Raw genomic sequence first — 21,680 nt, 5'->3', positions numbered from 1 at the left:
ACAAACAGGTCATGAAATCACAGGCTGAGTCATACGTTTTATAAAATCACCCCACCCTGGCTGGCCCCGCGACGAGTGGGCGGCGGCAGAGTGCTCTAACAGAACCGAGGACAGCTCCACGGACTGGGCCGGCGCCTGGGTGCTGACGCTGAAGTTGGAGCTGAAGGCAGGATGGGGTACACAGGGGTGTACAGAGCCCCCCCCCATGCCTAGTCCTGGATGGAGATGGCCACAAAGAGGGTGGCCGATGGATGCTGGTCTCCGTTCTTGGACAAGAGGTGGACATGGCGGTATCCTGGCAGGAGGGAGCAGACAGAGAGAATTCCTGTTTCTCAGGAGGACGTGCCAATGCACCGTCAGCCCCCCAGCTCGGGAACGCCAGGCCCTGCCTCCTGGCTGCCGCCCTGGCTGCCCTGCTGGCTTGTCAGACACTCACCCTGCTTGAGGCAGCTCAAGGGGATGGTGGCCTGTCCAATGAAGTCGTTCTTGGAGGAGGCGTCGTAATCCTCCACCACAAAGCGGACCAGGGCCAGCTCAGGCACTAACACCGCAAACTCCAACTCCGTGTCCCACATGGGGTTGAACCCTAAGAGTAACAGGCTCCTGTCAGCAGCAGAGCCACCAGCAGCTCAGATGGCTGAGCCCGACCCAGACACTGACGGTACCCACCGTTGTTGGTGACCACGGCGGTCTGGCGGGTGGCCATATCCCGGGCCACGCCGTGGACCTCCACGATCACCTTGGGGTCCACGATTGAATTCTTGTTCTTGTTGACTTTGGGAAGCTGTTGCCCTGAGATGACCTGAGGAGAAGCAGGGGACGGCTGGGGGCTCAGCAACGGCCGTGAGCAGGGAGGGAAGCCCGTGGGCCCCTGCCCCTCTGATGTCCCTTCATACTCTGACACGGAGCCGCTTCTCAGTCAACCAGGGCCCCTGAGTCAGCACGCGTGGGTTGAAGGTGGAGTTGGGGTCTCTCAGGAAGGCGGGTTTCAGCACGTACCCACAGGCCCCGTTGTCCTGGAAGCGGCCCTGGTACACATCCATCTCTAGCCCAGGGGTCTGGAAGTTCAGAGCCACTACGGACAGGAAGGACAGTCATGGGCTGGGGCTGGAGCCGGGCCCTGGAGCCCAACCCACTCCGGCCACACCGAGGCCTAGGGTCACATGGGGAGTCTGAAGCAGGGTCGACGCCAAGGCTGACTGCCCTCCTGCCACCTGAATGGTCACTCCACATAAAGCGCAGTTTCCATGGCGGCTGTTGGATCTTAAAGGACCGCTGTGCTAATAATGGTAGGATTTCGGAAATCGTGACTTGCTAGTGGCCAGTATTTCCAACCTGAGGTCTGCAGAATACCACCTCCTGAGCCCACCGGCCCCTGCCTCTGGCCCTGCATGGGAGCCCAGCGCTGTCCCTGCAGGGCCTCCAGGGTTTGGGGCCCCTCAGGACTGAACTCTCGCCGCCACCCCCAGCCCAGCCCAGCCCCCCCCAGCCCCCAGCCCAGCCCAGCCCCCGCGGGCCCCTACCAATCTGGCAGCCGGCGTTCCACATCTCCATGGGGTTGTAGTTGGAGGAGTCTGTTCTCCAGCTGGCCGGGTAGATCCTGCTGAGGTGCCCCACGTTGTGCAGGACAAAGCTGTCTCCTGCAGGGGTACAGCTTAGTCAGAAGTGGTGGTGGTGGGGGGGTGGTCTCACCCCAACTCACTGGTTCTGTCTGGAAATTCTGGGTGACATCCTGAGGGGGTGGGGAGGCAGCCTGGCCCTGGGCAGCCTAGATGTCCAGCCCCTTCCAGCTACAGAATAGGGGGGTGGCGGCGCAACTCACCCGCCTCTTGGAGCAGACGGAGGGCCCGGTTCTCAGAGAAGGACACCATCTCGTAGAAGGCCTGCCCGGTGCTGCCGGGCTTGGCGAAGCCCTCAAAGTGGACGCTCTTGCAGTAAATGACCATGTTGGAGAGTTCTGTGGCTAGCCTGAGCTTGCCCTCCTGGGGGTCACGGGGAGGCCCAGGTGAGAGTCAGAGCTTGGAGCAAGGAGGGCACTGAGAAAGCCCCAAACCCCAGAGATGAGATGGACACAGAGAGGTGGGTGGGCAGAGGCCCTGCGTGGCGACCACAGAGAGCAGGGGCCAGGCTGGCCTCCCTGGGGTGAGGGTGGGGTGAGGGTGGGGAAGGCCCTGCCCCAGACCTTAGACTTGTGCTGCACGCGGCTCCGCACGGCCTCATCCTCCATCTCTGCAGCCTCGTCCTCGTCGGACACCACTGTGGCTTCAGCGCCGCCCTCCCCGTTGGGGGCCGGCAGTCCTCCCAGCTTCTTCCCCTTCAGCAGGACCTTCCCCTTCAGCCGCTGAGGAACGAGGGGGCGGCTGGTCAGAACCCACCTGGCCTCCCAGCCAGTTCCAAGGCCCCTCCTCCAGGGGCCCATGTCCTTCCCCAGTACCTCTGGGGAGGGCAGGCTGTTGGTGACCCCGTCCAGTGGCTGGTCCAACAGCATGGGGCCCAGCAGGGTCCGCAGGTGTCTTGCCATCACTCGCTGCTGCTCCAGGCTGCAGTGGTTCTCCAGAGACAGGATGACGGGGTAGGGCGATGCCTGGGGGTCCGAGGGCGTGTTAGGAGGAGGAGGGCACCCGCCGCTTTAGCCTCCGCCCTTCTAGGGATGTGCCCACCTTGAAGGCATAGTCCCGGATGGCCCTGATCACGTCGCAGAAGAGGATCTTGGAAGTGAAGGTGTAGCCATGGTAGATGACCGGTTCCTGGTTAGGGCCATCCCAGCAGTCAAGCTCCAAGCACCGGCAGCCTTTGCACATTGCCCTGTGGGCGGGAAATGGAGCTGGGACCCTGGAGGCCTGGGGCCCAGCCCCTTCTCTTGCCCCGCCTCCAGTCCCCCTAGCCCCGCCTCTTGCCGCACCTCCAGCCCTACATCCGGGCCTGGCCCCGCCTCCAGTTCTCACCGGATGTAGGCTTCGGTGCTGCTGGGACCAGTGAGCTGGTCCTCCAGGAGGTAGGTGTTGTGCGAAGAGGACACCAGGTAGTGGCTGAGAGGCTGGTCCATGTCCTGGTAGACCCTCCGGTGCGCCAGGTTGAAGGCGCTGCCGTCCGCCGACAGCAGGTACATGAGGAAGCCATCCTTGGTCATCTGCCGCTGCTCCTTGGCTGCGGGGGAGGGGCCATCCTATCACATCTTCCCGCCGCCGCCGGCCTCTCTGCCCTGAGCTGGCCCTCAACATCCGACAGCCCGCGGAAGTGGGCTCAGCCTGCGTGCCAGGATATGAGTACCCCATTCCTGTCTCCTCCTCCTCTGTGCCCACACCGCCAGGCTCCTGTGGGCAGGCCCCCATCTCCTCTGTCCCCCATGATCCCAGGCAGGAAACGTTTCCCCACCCTGCTGTCGTCTCCCAAAGATGGATCCCAAGGCCAGGCACCAAGAAGGGACAAAACAGTGTCTGCTATTCGGGGGTGGGGTGGGATGGGCAGGTCTTAAACCCCCCTGGAGAGGAACCAACAGAGGGAGACTGGGCCCTGCCACCTGTCTGCTTGCTCTAATGGGGCAGGCGGTACTGCCTGCGGACAAGGGACCCCCCTTCCCCGCCAGCCCCCTTCCCTCTCGCACACCGAAGTGCCGGGCAGGCCCTCACCGGTTACACTGGGCTCATAGCGCTCAATGAGGGAGAGGGCCAGCGCAGGGCCCGCAGCCTCCTCCCGCTGCTGGTGCTGTAGGAACGTCACTAGCTGGTCCACCGACAGGGTCTCTCGGGACCCCGCAGCCTCAGCGAAGATGCGGTCGATCTCCACCCTCTGCGTCAGCATCTTGTAGAAGTCCTCGATCTCCTCGTCCTCCAGGGAGTCTGTCTGGGAGTGGTCACACTCCTGCGGAACCAGGGCCAGGGCCAGCGTGTGGACAGAGCTCAGCGCGGGCCTCAGGGCAGGATCAGGGACCCCACTGCCACCTGACCCTAACCCTCACTTCCTGCCTCACCCTGAAGATCTTCCTGGCATAGCTGTCATCCACCCGGATGTTGAGCTCCTTCAGGAAGTCCTGCAGCTCCTTGAAGCTCATCTTATTATCCTTGTTCTTGTCAGCTTTTCGGAGGCAGGAGTGGATCCAGCTGGGCAAGGTAAGGAAAGAGCCCAGGAGCCCTGGTACCCCCTGAGGTCCCAGCCAGAGCCAGGTCCCAGCCCTTCAACCCCTGCACCCAGCACTGCCGAGGCTAGGCCTACCAGCAGACACGGCTCCCTGCTTCTTGCACACCTACATTTCAGGCTCAAGACCTGCTGCCTTCTTTGGGGGGAAATATCCTTTTAAGAGCTCCTTTTCTATGTGCTGGCCATGAGACCTTTCTTTTGTCACTCTAGAGCGCAGTGTAAACAACAGACTATGGAGAAACGTAATCAATCATATCAGCCCTCCCCACCCCATCCCCGCCCTCCGGGAGCCCAGCCACCCAAGGATACTACTATTAATATTTCAATGTACATCTTCTTTCTGGTTTCCAAAACCGTTAGCCAACTTGACAAAAGTACTTTGTTGTTGGTAGGCGCCACTGAGCCGATGTGGGCACAGAGCAATGGGGCAGAGGAGAGCTACTTCATAGGCTTTCGTAGCTATCATCTTTACGGGAGCAGATCACCAGGGCAGGGTGGGAATGAACTGCTGGGTGGGATCAAACCATGAGCTTTGCAGGTGGTGGCCCAGCACCCAACTGTTGTACGGACATAAGGAAAAGATACTAGAACCAGCACATCATTTAAGTTTTTGTTTGTTAGACATCCAAAATGTAACAGTCCCTCCCTTACAGGAAAAATTCCTTTTAAGCTTAATCAGCAGGAATGTTACAACTCTGGAAGGAATCTATCAAGGTCAGCAAGTTAATAAAATACACGACCAGAGCGGGCAACTATATTAGAGCTTATATTCTGAGCACCTGGTTTTTTTAGAAGACTGTGGCTAACAGTGAAAGCTAAAAATCCATTCCTGATTCCTCGCATGGATTAAGCCTAGGGTGAAGCCCTTCTGACTGTGGACCACAAACTAAAGACGTGAAGAGTCTTGCTACCAGACAATGCGCTGGAAAGTCGATTGATGCAGCTATAGTTAGGTTAAAAATTAACACCTTACTTGTTTTGTCTTATTTATTTATTACTTGTTTTGCCTTTTAATTCACTTTAAATTTGTTCTAGTTTTTATTATTTTCTGCTTTTTTATTGAGGCTTTTCTGTTTTGTTATTATTGGGGTCTTGGGGTTTTTTTTTGTTTGTTTTTTTTTTAAATTTCTGTTTGTTTTTCCTTCATGAAATCCAGGATAGGAAAACTATAGAGATTGTTCCTGGATTAATAATTTCTTCAGGTTATGACAAGGAAGTTGGGGAAACGAGGAGCTAGTAATAATGAGTAGAAGAATGAAGAAAGTGTTCTCAAATATATTGTGATGATTACACAACTCTTTAATATGTTGAAACCATTGAATTGTATGAAATGTGAATTATATGTCAATGAAACTGTTAAAATAAAAGAAAGAAATACTAAATACCCAAAAAGTCTTATGCACAGAGATAGTCTTTGCAATGTTATTTGTTGTTTCAATACAGAAAGACTAAAACTGGAACACTCAACACTAAAGAAATAAATCACTAGTTCATGGTTCTCCTATTCAGTGGATTAAAACTGCAATACTCAAAATTGACATCCAGATTCAACACAATCTCTATCAACATCCCAGCTGGCTATTTGTTTGTAGAAATTGACAAGTTGATCCTGAAGTTGATGTGGAAATCCAGGGGACCCAGAATAGCCCAAAGGAGCTTGAAAAGGAACAACAAAATTAGAAGGCTCACCTTTCCCAAATGCAAAACTTACTACAAAGTTACAGTTACAGCACCTTGTGATGCTGGCACAAGGACAGACAGATAGATGAACGGAGTAGTATAAACTCTGACATTGATGATCAGTTGATTTTTGACAATGCTGCCAAGATGACTCACTGGGGGAAGAATAATCTAAAGAAATGGTGCAGGGACAACTGGGTATCTATATGCAAGAGGTGAAGTTGGATCCCTACCTCACACCATACACAGAAATTAACCCAACATGGATCAGAGACTTAAATGTAAGAGCTAACACTATACATTCTTAGAAGAAAATAGAGTAAATCTATTGGGTCACATAAAGTTTTCTTTAATATGACACCAAAGAAAAAGTGGATAAACTGGACTTTATCAAAACTAAAAACTTGTGCCACAAAAAATATCATCAAGGAAATAAAGAGAAAGCCCATAGTTTGGGAGAAAAATATTTGCAAGTCATACATCTGATCAAGGACTGGTATCTACAACATATAGAGAGAAATTCTTACAACTCAATAACAAAACGATCAATAACTCAGTTTTTAAAAGGACAAAAGATCTGAGTATGTATTTCTTCAAAGAAGATATATAAATGGTCAACCAGCACAAGACAAGAGAACCAACCTGTGGGAAGCAGAACTGGGAAGAGAGTGTCTGAGGACAAACTCTCAGTATTCACACATTCAGGAGTTTGGGAGGCCGGGGCTCCCGTGGAGGGACCTTCACATTCATGGGTTGGAGTTGCGCTCCAATCACATTCTCCTAAGTAAAGTTATTCTCCAGGAAGTCCCCCCATAATAATGCCAAATCTAAGGTGCTGTTTGCAAACACATGGTCACTGACTATACACTTGGAGGTCAACTGCTTAAAGGCTAACTGCCTAAAGGTTATCAGCCATCTAAGGCAATCAGACCCTATTGTCTGTCCCACCCTGAATAGAACCCACTCCCTTCTGATAAGGATAATGGATTGTTCCCCTGAAGGAGAACCCAGAGATTCCTAAGGTCAAAGCCAATTCAGAGAAGACCAAGGCTAGGCTGACATATTGACTCTAGAGCCTGCCTATCTTGTTACATGTATGCCTTCATGTCACATGTGTGCCCCTACTGCCCCCACTTCCTATTGCATGTATACCCCTAGCTCATCCCCCTCCTGTTACATATGTGGTTATCTGTAATTAGGGGGGCTTGCATGTCCCCCTAGAGTGCATATAAGCCTTGGTTGAAAATATATTCTTTCTCTGCACAGACCTGCTCCTAAAGTCATAGCAGTTCCAGCGGACTTGCATGCTTTATCTTGTCTGATGTCTCTTTAATTTACCCCTCAATTGACACGACGTCCCCTTACTGACCCACAGTGCTATGGGGGACAGCACTGGAAGACACCATGAGGGAATTGTGCCCAGTCTGACACCACCACCCCTCCCCCGCCACCAGGGTATAACACAGAGCAGCAAGAGGATCAAAGCAACAAAATCCCCAAGGAATTCTGACCCAGGGGCAGGCTTGGCACTGCATCAGACCTGACTGGAAAACATTCATAAGGGTCAGCAGACAGATCTGGAACTATTCATAGGGTTGTTGTTTTCTTTTTCATGTCTATCTACATAAGATAAGCAGGATAAACAATCCCCAGGAGAAAACAATGGGACCAACAGTTTTGGGGGGACAGGGGAGAGGAGGAGGTGGGGGAAAGGGAGGAGAAAGCCAACAAACCCAGGGACAAGGGAACAACAAGGGATCTAAACTTGATGGGGAGGAGGGCATAGGATGCCTGGTGGAATTTCATGCAGTGCAATGTAGCCAAGAGGAATTACTGAGAGCCAAATGAAGGTCAAGCATGATAGTGGGACAGGAGGAAAGTAAAAAGAAATAGAGGCAAAAGACATTTATAGAGGTATAAACATAAGCATGTACATATGTAAATATATTAATAACTAATGATAGGGATATTAAACTGTAAATATATTTATAGGTTAAGTATTAAGATAGCAGATGGACATTGGGCTCTACTCAAGTCCTCCCTCAACACTTTGTTCTAATAACCTGGCATTCTGTGATTCTCACCTTCCCAACATGATTGCTGAAGACAAAATGGGTGCATAAGCAAATGTGGGGAAGAAAGCTGATGGTGCGTGGCTATTACAAGATGTAGCATCTGGGGTCTTAAAGGCTTGAAGTCAAACAAGCAATCATCTAGCAGACAAGCAACAAAGCCCACATGAAAGAAGCACACCAGCCTGTGTGATCATGAAGTGCCTACAGGATCAGGTATCAGGCATCAGAAGACCCAAAAGAAGCAACCAATTTGATGTGATCGATGGGGGTCAGAATGGAGACTCAAGGGCCACTGTAGACAATTGGACATTCCCTGACAGAAGGGTCACAAAGAAGGGATGAGCCAGTCAGGGTGCAGTATAGCACCAAGAAACACAGAATATTTCTCTAGTTCTTTAATGCTTCCTCATCCGGCCCCACCCCCCACTATCATGACCCAGTTCTACCTTACTAATCTGGCTAGATCATGCGGATCATGTACACTGCTACAGATAAGAGCTTTCGACACACAGAATCCAGGACAAGTGAACCCCTCAGAGTAGCAATACCATGAATGTAGAGGGACGGTGAAGGAAGAAGGGGGAGAAAGGGGGAGCCGATCACAATGGTGGACATGCAACGCCCCCCCCCCAAGGGGACAAAAAACAGAAACATGGGTGAAGGGAGACAGTGGGCAGTGTAAAATATGAAAATAAAGATAATTTATAAATCATCAAGGGTTCATGAGGGTGGGAAAGGGAGGGAGGGAGAGGAAAAAAGAGGAGCTGATACCAAGGGCTCAAGTAGAAAGAAAATATTTTGGAAATGATGATGGCAACATATGCACAAATGTGCTTGATACAATTGATGTGTGGATTGTTTTTTAAGAGCTGTAAGACCTCCCAGTAAAATGATTTATTTTAGAAAATTAAAAAGAGATGCAAAATACTCTGCACCATGGCCCAGGAAACATGATTGGACAATAATTAAATTGCTTAGATTTGGGGGGAAAAAATTACCCCTCCATTATACAATCACCCCTTGAACCCAACCCATTTGATTGTGGGGGCTATCACCAATCTCATTAGCCATCAGGGAGATGTGGGGCTATCACCAATCTCATTAGCCAATCTCATTAGAGATGCAAATCTAAACCAAATGAGATACCACTGCATGCCCACTACGCACTACTCCTTGCCATTGAGTGGATTCAGATTCGTAGCAGCCCTTCAGGGCAAAGTAGAACTGCCCCTGTGGCGTTCCGAGAGTGTCACTCTTTAGAGAATTAGAAAGCCTCTTCTTTCTCCCAGTGATTCCACACTCTGGACCTCAGGGTTAGCAGCCCCGCGTGTAACATGTCACCGCCAGGGCTCCTTTCACACCCACTGGGAGGGCTACCATCCAAACGGCAGACAAGAACACGTATGGGGAGCTGGGAGAAAGCAGAGTCCTCAGCAGCGGCAGGTAGACATGCAAATGAGACAGCCACTTTGGAAACCGGTGGCAGTGCCTCAAAAGGCTGAACATATGGTTCCCATATGACCCAGCAGGTGTGCTCCTAGCTTGATACCCAAGAGGAATAAAACATGTCTGTAGACGCGAGCGCACACAGACAAGTGTACTTGTACAAGAATGTTCAAAGCAACATTAATTAGCAGAGCCCCCCAGAGGAAACGACCGAATGTCCTCAATGAACAACCGGATAAGTAAAACAAAGTGTGGCAGAGCCAGGTAATGGAGCACCTTCCTCTACCAGAAAGGAGGCACGGCTTCAATGAACCTTGAGGGCAACGTCAAGTGAACAAAGCTGGTCACCTAAGGCTTTATGACTCTATTTCTAGGAAAGACCCAGAAGAGACAAATGTCTAAGAGACAGCATTTGGGAGGAGCCATTAGGTAGTGGCTGGGTGAGCCACCCAGAGGTGCCATTGGAAAAAATGGTCTAGCATCTACTTCTGAAAAGCCTTCAGCCACCGAAAAACCCTAAGGAGTTGTACAGTTCTACTGTCACACATGCCATGAGTTCCCACGAGTCAGGATCAACCCCACCACAACTGGTGGGATACTGAGGGTTGGGGAGGTTGGGGAGACATGCAAAGTAACTGTTAAAGGGTGCAGGCTTTCTTTGGGAGGGGCGGGTGGGTAAGGGGAATATCTCCAGCTAATTTTGCTGTACAACTCTGAGCACGCCGAAAGCCTCGGAGTGGTCCGCTCAGTGGCAGGGCTGTGTGGCGTGTGAATCCTAGCTCAACGAGCTGTCATACACAAAAGAAGCCGGAGCTGGTGTGTTCTGTGCAGACCAGAAGCCTGGTCACTTAGCGCCACCACCACCGACTAGTTGGTTGTTGGGCCCCTAGATTGTGCAGTGGGTTTGTCTGAAGCGCACAGGCTGGCCTGCACACCATGCCGGGGAGGGGCGGGAAGTGGGGGGTGACAACGACTTGATCACTCCCAGAAGCGTGGCCTAGAATGGCCACGGCACCACCCACAATCCTACAGGGAAACGTGATTAAAGCGATCGCCACTGGGTCTTCAGTGTCTCAACTCCACGCTGGCCCCACAAGGAGGAGGAGAGGGCACCACCCCCCCAACTGCCACCGGGGGTGGCACAGCTCTCTGGCCCTCAAGCCTTTGGATGGAACAGACCCAAGAGGGCTCCAGGCACCTTCTCTGCTTCCCTTCCATAGCCAAGCTGCCCCAGAGACACCCACAGTCCGTGGTCACCACCACAAGGAAGGATACTGCCGCAATTTCTGCCTCTGGTCCATGGAGCCTGAGTGGTGGATGATCTTGCGCAAACCCTGCACCCAGTGCTGGGTGTCGGCTGGCGTGGGGGCGATGAGGTCCAGTGTGTTGCGCTGGTCCTTGAAGACGATGGAGAAGCAGCGGTCCTCTGGCACGTCCCGGGCATACTTCTCCAGGCCCTCGGTGCGGTGGCCCTGCCGCACCTCCTGGATGTCCTCAATGGAGACTGTGCACAGGGGGCGAGGGGGGCAGACAGAGCCAGCCGTGAGGCACAGGGCTGGGGCTGGGGCTGGGTCCTGAAGGAGAGAAAGGAGAGGAGCAGGACAGACGAGGTAGGACAGAAAGGAGGAAGACAGAGACAGAGAGACAGATGAAGGAGGCAGAGTGGAAGCCACAGAGACTTAAGGTGGTCAGGGTGCCTGGGACCCCTCGGCCCTGGGTCCTGGGCATGGGAGGTGAACAGGGGTGCTGAGGGAGGGCTGGGGTGCAGCAGGAGATTGATTGTGGAGCTGGGGGCCTGTTAGCAGAGCCACCAACCTTCCCAATCCATCTTGACTTGGACATGTCCTCCTGCCCACGACCAGGAAAGCCCACAAGCTGGGGCCCCCTGTGCTCAGGCCTGCCTGGATTCAGGGAGCAGGGGGCCTGAATCTGGACTAAATGCCCCCTGTCTGTCTGTGTCCTGAAAATCAGGGAGCCCCTTGGCAGTGGGTGGAGGGAGGCTGGGTCCTTCAGGGCCCCAACAGGAGGGTGCGCTCAGGGGTGGAGCAATTACATCATTCTACCCTTGAGAGCCTGGGGGAAGGCCCACCTGTCTCAGCCCAGCATTCAGCGCTTCAGGAAGGGCCCTGCCTGCAGCTCCTCCAGGTTCCTACTGGCCTCCCATAGCAGAAGCCAGGCTCTGTCTGCCCCTTTCCCATGCCCCAACGGTGAGACACTTGGTCCCAAGCTGGAATCCAGACTGTCCCTCCAGCTCACAGGCCCCATGAGTGGCGAGAGCTGTGCCCAACCAGGTCAGCAGGCTCTGAGGATCAGGACACATGAGCCCCAGGCCACCTGGGGTGCAGGGGAAACTTCTTGTGCCTTGCTGGGCCCCACCCCAGCTGCAGTCGCTGCAGCCCCCAGCTGGGAGTGAATACAGGATGTCAGACCCCTGCCCCAGAGAAAGTCCAGAAGCCTTCAGTGCTGATAGTCCTTGTCTGCCTCTGGGAGCTGGAGCTGACAGAGGAGGTAAGTCAATGGTGTGCTGAGGGGGGCATTATGGGACGGGAAGCAGAGCTGGAGAGATTGGGGGGGGGGGGGGGGGGGGGGGTTGGGGGGGGGGGGGGAAGGGCAGCTCCGCTGCTTTCTCACCTGGCCTCTCTGGGCCTTCCTTTCCCCAGAGTAAAATTCAGTTGAGGACAAGGGAAACCTTGCGGCCTGGCCCAGAGCAGGGTCTCGGCCACAGGTATGCTCAGGCCACTGGAGAAAGGTCTCCTGGGGCCACACGGGGCAAGCGCCTCGCCTGAGCACACCCGGGTCCCCAAACCTGGACCTGCCGCCCCTGCAGCCCTCCTCTCAGGTGCAGGCCCTTCCTCAGTCTCACTGGGCACCTTGGCTCACACTGCCTTTCCTGCCCAGAATGCTAGTCCTGCCCCTTTTGCTCACCCAGTGTAAGGCCTGAGTGTCCCATTCCTCTGCTTGGCGCCCGCCCCTCCACCATGTGGTAGACATATCCCTGGGCTCAGTGTAAGATGCCTGTTCCCACCCTGCCCCCACCAGCAGCAGACCCGGAACCCCCACTAGAACAGGAGCCAGACTCCAAGCCAAGCCCCATATACTCTCGCGTGCTATGTGGCGGGGGTCTGGGCTGGAACAGATGCAGGCTCTGGGGGACCCCAGCCCCTCAGATCCTGCCTTGCTCAGAAACCTTCCGTATCCACAGCCCTACCTGCCCCTGCCCCTGCCCCTGGCCTGCCTCAGCTCCTGCCCTGCCATCCGCAGGCCATCGGCTGGGCGTGTCTCCTCAGGTGTTTCTGCACACCCATCTGAGGTCTGGCAGCTGCTTCCTGGGGAAAACGCACCTTTAGGGCATTCATTTGAGGTGCCTCCATAGCCTGGCCTTTCTCTTCTCCCTGTTCCCTTCCCACCTGGGGTTTGTCACAGAAGTCTGCTTCCACCACCCCCTCCACCTCAGTGGACCGGCTTGTGGACAGACCTGCCTCTCCGTAACCCAGGGTGGGGTGAATGGATAGAGGATTAGCGGGGGTCAGGCTTCAGTGGGGTGCGCTGGGGGCAGTTGGAACCCGCAGGAAAGCCGTGGCAGTCTGCTCCTATAAAGGCTTCCGTCCTGGAAACCTCCGGGGCAGTGCCGCTCTGTCTCACAGGGCCATGCTACAGGCTGGGCTTGCTTTGGCTTTTTGCGGGCTTCGGAGGGAAGGAATCCCTGATTTGCACGGATGGTTCCGTGTTTGGTTGGTGCCTCCAGCCTTCGCTCTGCTTCTAAGCAGCCTCAGCCAGGAAAATCCTCCCACCCCCGTGCGCCCAGTTTTATTTTGATGGGTGTGGGGTCACCGGGAGTGGGGAGCCACCTGATGGAACCATTTGGGTTATTTGATTTGAGCTGAGGTGAGCTGCGGTGAAATCCAGGATGTAACGATTCCAAGGGTCAGCTGATTCTGTCTGTCTGAACCAATGGGCTACATGTATCTTTTCAAGTATCTGTTGTTGCTTGGGCAGTGACGGCAGTTCCCCCATGATGGCGCCCCACGTGTTACCGGGAGAACTGCCCCACAGGGTTTTCTCAGCTGTGATCTTTGGGGAAGCTGACGGCCTTGATTTTTTCTTCCATAGAGTCACTGGGTCTGAGCCGCGATACTTCGGTTTAGCAGCTCATTCACCAACTGCCTGTGCCACCCCGGCCCCTTATCAATGTGCATTCGTTTTAAAATTAAGTAAAACGAACAACTTATTTCTTCGGTCACACCAGCCACATTCCGAGTACTCTACAACCATGGGTGGCTGGTGGCTACCAGGCCGATGAAGAACATGCCTGTCATCATAAAAAGTTCTCTCAGACGTGCAGGTCTAAACTGCTCGCAGCAAGTACAGGTGCAGAGCTATGGCAAGAGAAGGTCTCATTTCACAGCCTCTTTGGAGAATTCTTGCCTCAAAAGGTAGAAGTCAGCGAAGCTTTGAAGGCTGGAAGTTTCCAGAAAGCTCTCAGACTCACACCCTCGGGGAAACACCACAGGCCTGGCCTCTTTCTGTGTCTCCCAGCTCTCCTCCATCCCCAATGTCCCTTCTTCGGTCTCAGTCCCAAGGAGAAGCTGCTTCGGCAGCTCCAGCTCACACTCAGGCCGAAGATATGCGGAAGTAAAACTACTTTGTCTGCTCCTGGACTTTGGGCCTGGCTTTTGGCCGCTCCATACCTAGCCCGCCCATCTTCCCTCCTTCCTACACTGCCTGGGTGGATACTGGAGGGTTCAGACAACACCGCTAGCCCCTCCCTCCTTTTGCTTTCCCCAGCTGTGGCCCCCGCTCTGGCCTGGAATCCCTAGCATCTTCCTCCTACCATGACTGCTGCCTCCAGCCCAAGACTGGGTCCCCGTTTCCCTGGAGGGGACAAACTGGTTCTCTCCCATCCCAGCGGCCAGCCTGCTTCCTTATCTAGTCCTGGAAACCAGACTGGGCTTCAGTTTCTCCATCTGTAGTCCTGTTTCATGGCTGACGCTCAATCCCATTCCACCCCAGTCAGCCTCCGTTTCCACGCTCTGCCCCTTCGCCCGAAGCCCCCCGGTGCTCACATAGCTGGGACTCAGGGGTCCGCATGACCTTGCGAGACTCCTGCCAGATGGTCTTGCAGTCTTCCTGCAACTTGTAGAAGCGCTCTCTCCGCCAGGAGCTGGACTTCACCTTCAAGAGCTGGCTGCCCTTGAGCAGTGCCTGTAGGTCCTCGTCATTCTGCAAGCCTGTAGACACAGAGCAGCCAGGAGACCATTTGTACCCCAGCGTCCCTGTTGCCCGGGGACCTGAGTTGGCCCACCTTCACTCATGCTTCACTACTGCCCACCCTACCTCCTCCAGGAAGCCATCTCTGATCACCAGTTGAAGTGGCCCTACTAAATCTCAGAAGGTCACACTTTACCCAGTGACCTGCCGCCCATGGCTGAATGGACAAAGGGAAGGCAACTCATCCAGTCCAGCTGGATTCAGGAGCCCAGTCCCCCCAAAAGAGCCTGGCGCTTGCAAGATAAGGTGGACCCTCCATGGTGACACTCAGGGGTCAGAGTGAACTGAAGGAAGCTAGGACCAAAAGATCGGGTGGAACAGAAAAGAAATGGGTAGATGTAGTGTAGCACTAGACCCCAGCAACCTCCCAACGTTAATGCTTCTGGAATCACAAATCCCCTTCCTGCTCAGTTGTGCAGCCTAGGCAAGTGACTTCATGGGGCTGGGCGGCTGCTTTCCTGTCTCTAATGTGGGGCTGATAACTAACAGAGGCTTGCCGGCTAAAGGAGATGCTGCATGTATCTAGGGAGGGTCTTGGGCACTCAATCACAACAGCTGGAATTGGTTGGTTGGGTGGGCCCCTTATGCATATCTCTGCTGCCCCCACCCCTGACTTGAACCTGTCCGACTGGGTTACTGAGAGAAGAGAGAGATAAGATAGAGATGAGCCCACCCTAGACTGGCCTGTCCTGCTGGGTTATCCCTGGTCCCTGGCCATCCCTGGACCACTCCCATGTCTGATTGTCCTGGTCGGGGACCCTCAGGGTACAGCAACCCTGAAGTACAGGACAGCTCTTTCATAAGCTGAAGCAGGGCCTGCACCAGAGCCCGGCAGGACACAGCACACCCTGGTTGCTTCGTCTCCCCGCCTCCCTGCTCTCAAAGACCTCTGCTCATCAGAGACATGGGTTCCCAAAGATACGTGCCCATTGTCCTAGCAGGCCCAAATTGGAGAGGCCAAAAGGACACCAGCCTGGCTAGCCAGGAGCCCTTGCCTCCCAAGCAGATGCCGTTACCAACAGGCTTGATAAAGAGAAACTCGCCACTTCATTGACCCATATTTGTACTATACAGATGGGCAAAGACAGATACGTAAACACCGTGCCTTAGCCACGTGTGGTCCTGCGGACAGCTCTCTTCAGAGCCAGAGGGCCACAACACTGGTCCCCAAACGAAGTGGCGGCTTTGGTCCTGTTGCTCCAGTAGAGGGAGTGGTGGATCAGGAACCCTGTGTGGAAAACACTCAGAAATCCAGAATCTCTTCTTTTCTGGGCCTAGATCCCCAAACCCCAATAGACCCTCTCTGTCTCCCTCTCTCTCATTCTCTCTCTTCTCAGCCTGCCCCGCTACTCCAGTCCCCTCAATCTCCTGCTTCCGGTGGGGGCAGAGCCCAGCATTCACACTCAACTAACTCCCTACGGCTTCCGGCAGCTGCCTCCCCTCTCTGTGCCTGTTTCCCCTTCACACTGGGGTAGGGACCATCTTGGAGAAGCCATATCTGGCCTCCTCAGGGCCCCCCACCTTTGTCTAAGGCATTGGTTCTCAACCTTCTTAATGCTGTGACCCTTTAATACAGTTCCTCATGTTGTGGTGACTCCCCACCCCCACCCCCACCATAAAATTATTTTCGTTGCTATTTCATCACTGTCATTTTGCTACTGTTATGAATTGGGCAACCCCTGTGAAAGGGTCATTCAACCCCCCAAAGGGTCACGACCCACAGGTTGAGAACCGCTGGCCTCCTAACCCTTCCCAGGCAACTCAGCTGCCAGAGGAAGAGCATTTCATTTCCCGGTCAATCCAAGGGGTTCCATCACCCCCTCAAAAAAAAGGTTCCGAGCTGTTTGTAGCTGTGTCTGTGGGCCCCAAAATGGAGGACAAAGCCCTGGGGGCTCCTGACTCCCAGAGGAGAGAGCCACCTCCAGCCACTGCTGAGGGACTCTTTTGTCCTTTCTGAAGCCTGAATGACACCCTTGTCTGCACTCTACCTGGCTAGCTGGGCACATGCCAGGACAAGCCCCTGGGAACAGAGCAGATGGGACTAGAGGGGTCGGGAAGTCGGAAGGGGAGCTCCACCCTCAGTCCTGGAAAATTCCCTGAGGAGATGATATGTTCATCCTGTCCTGGAGCCAGGCTGGGCTCCTATCTATGGCCAGGCAGAGATAAGCCCCCCGACTGCCAACATGGCTTCCGGACCATGGCCTTCAGCCCCAGCGGGCCTTGGTAATTCCAGAGAGGTAAATGCTACTTAGCTCTCTCTCTGGGTCACTGGGGAACCTGGGTGGACACCTCCATCTCCATGTCTTGGTGGGGGCCTTTTTGTTTTTGAGGCTTTGGGGCTGCCAGACCCACCTCCCAGAAGGTCTGTGGACATGGAGACCACAGTCCCACCCACTCAGCCAGAATACAATCTCCAACCTGCCAGGCTAGCTGCACACCCGAAGGTGGACATATCGTGTGTTCAGAGAGTCCTGTGGGAACTAATGGGGGCTCAGTGGGTGCCAGGAGTCCTGTTATATGTCTGGGGTAGTATATAATTGACTCACACCAGGGCCTGGGACACAGTCACGCCACACAACCAACTACATTTAATCACACACAGCCACAGATAGCACCAGTGGAGCATCATGATGATGGTCATAATAAGAGCAGCCAGCAGAATAAGAGTTAATATTAATACATGTTAAGTACACAGATATTATTTATCTAACGCTTACATAAATAACCAGCACCTGTACTTAATCCCCCGGGTGAGGAAGGCACCCTGATCATTTCTATTTTACGATGAAGAAGTTCAGGCTCAAGGAAGTTACATCGTAGAGTCAGGGCTCAAGCTTGGAAAGAGTAACTTATACAACCATCACTTTCCCACATGGCCCCATGCCACCTCATCAGACAACTCATGTCACACCACAGTCACCCTGGGTTACACACAGACACCCACAGACCCACAAGGCCACACTCCAGGTTACACCGCAACACACACCTTCACTGATGCACAGCAGTCTACAGTTTCACACCGGCAGGATCGCTCTGTCCCCACTGGGTCATTTGCTGTCACTTTATCAAATATGGGGACAACACACATGGTGATCAGTCCTTTGGGTTGTCATACCAGTTATGCACCAGGTGACATATTTAGTGGTGCCTCAGAAATGTATAAACGGGAAGGGTCAAAGGTGGTAAGGAGGGGAGGTTGGAGAGAGGCACAGGCAGCTTAAAAGGAAGGATAACAAATTCCCCCAGTACTCCCCCTAGGTGCCACCTCTATAGACGCTGCCCACAGCGTGTCGCGCTCACAGAAACACCAAACAGCCCCATCAAAGACCGAACAAGAGTCTGTTCCGTCCCCACCCCATGCTCAGCGACATGTAGTCTGTGCCCTGCCCCACCTGCCTTCCAGCTTCCTACAGGTCGGAGGACTTCGGCGCCCCTTACCCAGCCTCTGCCCATTGAGTGCTGCCACCTTGAGGCTCTGCTCCCGCAGGTAGAGCTCCCTGGAGCGGCCCCAGCTCCAGTTCCAGCTCCGGCTCCGGCAGCCCAAGCACTGCATGGCTGCTCCTCTGTGCGCCTGCCGCCCTCCGAGGCTGGCCCAGCACAGTGCAGCCTCTAGCTCTGGAGCTAGAGGGCCCGAATCGCGGCCCAAGAGATAGGGGGCGGAGCTCAAGCATGAGGGGCGGAGCCAGAACCCGGGAGGCGGAACCAGGGAAGGGGTAGTGGCTAGGCTCCAGAGGCGGGCTAAGAGAGAAATCCGTGCTGAGGGAGGAGCCATCCCGGGAGAGGCGGGGTCTTCACCCAGGAGGCGGGGAGAGGGCGGAGTCTGGTGGGGAGGGGGTGGGGCCAGATCTTAGGAAGCGGGGAGGAGGAGGGGCACCCAAGGCCGAGTGGGCCAGATGTGTAAGACAGGAAACGGATTCATGGCGAAGTCGGAGCCCTGAAAGCGGATCAGGGCGGAGCCAGAGGCCAGGAGGTGGAGGAACCTGGCTGGAAGCGGAATCCAGGCTGGGAGCCAAGCTGGGGAGGCGACGTGGATGCAGTTATAACCCAGCAAGCAGACCACAACCGAACCAAAGACTAGGAGGCAAAACGGGAGGATCTCGCACTGGGAAGGCGGTGCCCAGGCCGCCGGCGGCAGAGTGCAAGTGGAGTTCCGCCATTGGGGGGGCTTGAGCCACGGATTTTAAACCCCGGTCTGAAGCTGGAGGAGAGAGGGAGAACGGGGCCGGGTGAGGGGCTCCCTTGGTCACCTGGGATCGCAGCTCTGGCGCCGGAGCCCAGCGGAGCTAGGGTGGGGCGGTGACAGAACCTGCCAAATAATTTCCCACGATTACTCAAGGAAATGATCGTAACTCAACTTGCAGTTCCTACATCACTTGTGAACTTCAGGCAAGCCCGTTTCACTCCGTCAGCTTCCCTCCAAACTTTGGATACGAATAAATTGGGAGGGGGGGAAATAAAACACTGATCTTAAAAGATTCCATCCAGGAGGCTTGCTTAAATGTATAAATGAGAACGATTTCAACTTATTCAGAACTGTGCTGTCAGTGTGCTTGCAAACAGTGGGGTCCTTTCATGCACACGACAGCTTTCCTTTCATTCACTAGCCAGTTATTTGTTGAACCCTGTTGTGTGCCAAGTACAGGCTCCACCCAGGGACCTGACTCACTCCCTCCTCGCTGCTGCTGCTCTATGACTCTTAAAAATTCTTCCATTAACCTAACTGCAACCCCAGTCACCAGCGACAGCAGTGAGTCAGGTCACTGGGAAAACCAGTTCTTAGCACAGACGGGAAGCAACAAGAACTACCTTGAAATCTCAGAGTGACTCGTGTAAAGCACCCCACAGGGGCTCCATTCTGAGCAATCTGGGAGTGTAGATGAGCTGATCTACTACGGGCACAGTCAGGGGCAGGGCCTTGGCGCAGAGGGTCAGGGGAGCCTTACAGAGAAACCACACAGGGGTCCGTGGATAAAGCCACAGCTCGGTGTTATTCGTGATGGTTGTACTCCTATGCATTTTGTTCTATTCATTGAAAAAAGACCTGGCCCTGAAATCCCTGGCTCCACAGGTTTCCCTTGATTGGCGGAGTGGTCCGGGTCACAGTTTAGTAAGATGCTGAGGTCAATGTTTGTCTGTGCAGTGTGGGCAGGGCACAGACAGACTGAAAGAAACTGAAGTGAGGTCAGCAGCCCCCTTGCTAGATGGGCTGGGGCGATCATCTCTTGGACATACTGACTTTTGGCCCACCTTAGTGAGTGGCTCATATAGGGTCACTCTGAGTCAGGATTGACTTTGTAGCAATGAGTTTGAGGGAGCCCTGGTGGCGTGCTGGTTGGCTCAAGGTCAGCAGTTGAACCCAGTCCTCGTGGGGCTAGATGAGGTTTCCCCCCCCCCCCCACCGTTCACCACCTGTCTTCCAAGGGCTATGAGGAAAGTTAGCGGAGGTGGGTGTGTTCATTGAGGGGAAAGCCAGGGGAGGAGGGCCCTGTTGAGCACATCTGGGGGTCTCCTGGAGGAGCCAGTCCAGACCTGGCCAGAATGGAGAGAGCACGGAGGGAGCATGGTGGAGGGGCAAGGGTAAGGGAGGCACCGGAGGGAGCCCCTTGGTTCTGTAACCTGGTTTCACCACACTTCCCCTAGCGTGCTCTCGCCTCCCAAAGATCTGGAAGGTGCAGATGGAGAGGTAGACAGTAACGCACAGGCGATGCCCAAACATAACCCTGTTCTAAATGCCTACAGCAACTGAGGCACAGAAAGCAAGGGATTTGTCTGGGATGAAAAAGACTTGAACTCAGGCTGTCTCCCTTCAGGGTCCATGATCGGGGTGAGGACAGAAGGGACATCTCATATCTAGCTGGGCCCTGAAGCCACGGCTGGGAATCACGAGTATCTTCGCGTAGCTGGTCACCCACTGCCCAAGCCAGAGGCTGTGGTCCTGCAGCACGTGTCCAGGGCCTTGGGCCCAGCTGTGAAGGGGGCGAGGAAGCAGGGTCTCCAATGCAAGTGTAGACAGCTTGGAACAGCACTCAACACAGTGTCCACTCCTCTCTCCACCAAGTCTCCTTACAGGTTCTTCCCGCCCATCTGGATTTACAGGGAGGAGAGAATGCAGTTCAAGGAGCTAATTTTGGGTGACTAGCTAGAAGTAGCAAGGCCTTCAGGGAAAACAGCTTGGGGTCAACGTGTCCAAACTAGCCTCCCGGAAAGAGGAGGCAGGCTTCAAATAGGATGAGCCAGGACTCACAACCCTGGAGGCCAAGCCCTGCCACAGGGCTGAGAGGCTCTGGCTGAAACTCCGTGTGGGGGGTAGGGTGGTGGGGGGGACTCTCAGGGAAGATCACAGGGCTGCCCAGGGCGAAGGATGGGGTGAAGAAACAGGCAGGGAGGGCAGAGCCCATTCTAATGGGAGTTGAGGCTTCAGCCATGCCTAAAGCAACCAGGGGCTGAGTGGAAGGGTGGCAGGTTACAAGGCAGACTGCAATGCCCAATGGATGGTGAGGGAGAAAGCAGAAGTCTGCAGTGTGGTCCTCTGAGCTGCCTGGCCTCTCTCCTGGCCATCTGGTAGGCATGCACAGGTTGGCTCTGACCTTTGAAGGGGAGAGAGAGGATTGGAAGGGGCAGGTGTCCCATGACCCAGATGGATGAGGTTGCTTGGCAAGCTCTGGCTAATGGTGTGAAGGCAACAGTTCTGGGCACACAGCAAGGTTCCCCTTGGACATGGCAAGATCTCCTGGGCTGAGGAAACAGACCGGAGACATATCGGAATCCCCTGAACTCAGTGGAGGGCAGAGAGGCTCTGCTCTTCTCCACTACTGGTTAGATGGATGGGTGGTGGGCACCAAAGTCTCTAACTCCAAGCCAGGAGTTCTCACCCTTGCTAATGCTGCCACCCTTTAATACAGTTCCTCATGTTGTGGTGACCACTCCCCCCAACCATAACATTATTTTCGTTGCTACTTCATAACTGTAATTTTGCTACTGTTATGAATTGTCATGTAAATATCTGATATGCAGGATGTATTTTCATTGTTACAAACTGAACATAATTAAACATAAAGCATAGTGATTAATCAC

At 54.2% G+C, this 21,680-nt stretch overlaps 1 protein-coding gene across 1 annotated transcript; it reads right to left on the bottom strand.

Annotated features, from left to right (window-relative positions):
* Positions 1-24: 24 nt before the first annotated feature.
* On the bottom strand, positions 25-18,159 carry PLCD1 (phospholipase C delta 1). Its single transcript, XM_004704073.2, has 15 exons — positions 18,045-18,159; positions 14,402-14,566; positions 10,614-10,842; positions 3,971-4,100; positions 3,630-3,861; positions 2,946-3,147; positions 2,661-2,805; positions 2,435-2,584; positions 2,183-2,341; positions 1,823-1,982; positions 1,524-1,640; positions 897-1,075; positions 670-802; positions 437-586; positions 25-295 (listed from the first exon to the last, which is right to left on the bottom strand). The coding sequence occupies exons 1-15, from the start codon at positions 18,157-18,159 to the stop codon at positions 210-212; spliced, it is 2,352 nt and encodes a 783-aa protein (XP_004704130.1). The 3' UTR covers positions 25-209.
* Positions 18,160-21,680: the final 3,521 nt, after the last annotated feature.

Source organism: Echinops telfairi, unplaced genomic scaffold, assembly GCF_000313985.2.
Source record: "Echinops telfairi isolate 266 unplaced genomic scaffold, ASM31398v2 ScPeMD7_7420;HRSCAF=8458, whole genome shotgun sequence".
Taxonomy (NCBI): Eukaryota; Metazoa; Chordata; class Mammalia; order Afrosoricida; family Tenrecidae; genus Echinops; species Echinops telfairi.
This window is presented reverse-complemented; position numbering and strand designations above follow the sequence as displayed.

Bases quoted from the DNA above. Each gene is read 5' to 3' on its own strand.
- PLCD1 (XM_004704073.2), bottom strand. From the start codon at position 18,159: ATGCAGTGCTTGGGCTGCCGGAGCCGGAGCTGGAACTGGAGCTGGGGC. The intron at 2,585-2,660 runs GTGGGCACATCC...TCGGACCCCCAG, and splicing joins TCCGGGACTATGCCTTCAAG to GCATCGCCCTACCCCGTCAT. The intron at 1,076-1,523 runs GTAGGGGCCCGC...TCCTGTCCGTAG, and splicing joins GAACGCCGGCTGCCAGATTG to TGGCTCTGAACTTCCAGACC.